Here is a 1,829-nt window from a genome sequence, read left to right as displayed (position 1 = left end):
TCCCTAAGTGCTGGGATTACAGGCTTGAGCCACCGCGCCCGGCCCATGAACAATAATTCTAACAATGCAGTAATACTTAAGAGAAAGGAACTGACAAACATGTTCCACTCCCTATGGGAGAAACAGACAAGCATGTTATATGGAGAATTATGAAAAATGGCCGAAATCGTCGACTGGAGATGCAGAGCCTGGATGAGACTGGGATACGGACAGGTGGGGGACGAGGGGTACCACCCTGAGATCTTTCACAAGTCTGTCATGGGCAAGAGTGCGGAGGTTTCTCACAGCCCCACTGGGGAGAATGGGGACCACTGGTGGCATTACACGAAGAAAATCTGACTCCCTATGGAAAAGAATAAGCAACTCCACGCGGTCCTGTGAGGCTAGCACTTCGAGTCCCAGAGGTGCCCAATTCCCGCGCGACCGCGGGTGGCAGACACCGAAGCTGAAACTCTACTACCGCGTTTAGATAAGGCTTCAACCTTTGATCTAAACATTTGGTGACAGTTTGCGGGGAACCCGAGCACGCTGAACAAAGGAAGTGACGTTAGAAGTCGCGCACTTGACAAGGGTGAACTAACCTGGCGCTTCAGTATTGTTCTGATTGGTTGATTTCTTGCGATACCGCCCAACAAACGCTTTGCTTCCGCTTGCGTGGAGGGTTTTGCCCTTTGTAAAGATGGCCGCGGAGGCTTTTGGAGCCAACTGGAAGCGTAGTGCGCGTTTTCCGGAGCGTGAGCAGAGAGGACAGGAACAGGCGCAGCATTCGTGGGCACCGATTGGCTGAAGCGAGAAGCAGCCCAGCCGCTGACTGGCTCGGTCATTCGCGGGAAGGAGTTCGTGGCGCCAGAAAAAAGTATCCAGAGCCGCGGAGTAGCGCGAGTTCTGGGTTGTTCCGCAACTTGCCGAGATCCGAACCTTCTCGCCCTCTTTGCGGAGAATCGAGACCAAGATGTGGAACAGTAATGATGGGGGTGCGGGGCGGAGGCGGAAGAGAATCGCAGGAGATTTTAGCAAGAGGACGAGCCTAGGGTCCGAGAGGCGTGTGACAGCGGGAGGGGAGGAGTGAGAACGGAGCTGGGGAGTTTGGGGGTCTCAGGAAGGCAAAGACGAAGGTTAGCGGGACGCGATCAGTGTTTGGAGGGGCAAAGCCTCAGGGAGCCTGCGAGTTTCTCCAAGGCATGTGAAGTGGCACAGGCGCTAATCCTGTTGTTCAAAACAGGTGGATTCGAAAGCTATGGCAGCTCCAACTACGGGGGAGCTGGCGGCTACACGCAGTCCCCGGGGGGCTTTGGATCGCCCGGACCTTCTCAGGCCGAAAAGAAATCAGTAGGTTGAAAAGAGTGTTTGGTTTTGTTTTATCCTGTCTTGACGTCCCTAAGTCTTCTGTGATAGAAAGTTTAATGCCGTTACGGAAGAGTTCAACACGAACTGAGGTTATAATGATTATTATCCAAATCTCTTTTCCCTGGCTTTTCTCCTTCTTGACTTTATTTTGAAATTGATCAGTGTAGCTAATGAATCAGTCTTGTGTAAATGCTCTCAACTTGTTTTTTGTCTTTTTAAAAAAAAATTTTTTTTAATAGAGATGGGGTCTCACTATGTTGCCCAGGCTGGTCTTGAACCCTGAGCTCAAGCGATCCTCCCACCTTGGTCTCACAGAGTGCTGGGGTAACAGGTATGAGCCACTGCTCCCTGAACTTGTATTAATAGTCTTTTTTACCTTCTTAATGTCAAAGGTGTTTTTAAATTAAATGTGGTGAGGTGCCGGGCGCGGTGGCTCAAGCCTGTAATCCCAGCACTTTGGGAGGCCGAGGCGGGTGGATCAC

General features: G+C 51.3%; 1 protein-coding gene across 1 annotated transcript in view; it reads left to right on the top strand.

Moving 5' to 3' along the window:
* The first annotated feature begins 602 nt into the window (after positions 1–602).
* RPA2 (replication protein A2) overlaps positions 603–1,829 on the top strand; it is a 27,357-nt gene continuing 26,130 nt past the window's right edge. Inside the window, exons 1-2 of the mRNA XM_037740713.1 lie at positions 603–962; positions 1,223–1,329. Coding sequence (XP_037596641.1) covers positions 953–962; positions 1,223–1,329 — 117 coding nt within the window. The 5' untranslated portion in view covers positions 603–952. The remainder of the gene's footprint in view (positions 963–1,222; positions 1,330–1,829) is intronic.

The sequence above is a fragment of the Cebus imitator genome, unplaced genomic scaffold (assembly GCF_001604975.1).
Source record: "Cebus imitator isolate Cc_AM_T3 unplaced genomic scaffold, Cebus_imitator-1.0 Scaffold87, whole genome shotgun sequence".
Taxonomy (NCBI): Eukaryota; Metazoa; Chordata; class Mammalia; order Primates; family Cebidae; genus Cebus; species Cebus imitator.
The sequence above is the reverse complement of the archived record's forward strand: the minus strand, read 5'-3'. Positions and strand labels throughout refer to the sequence as shown.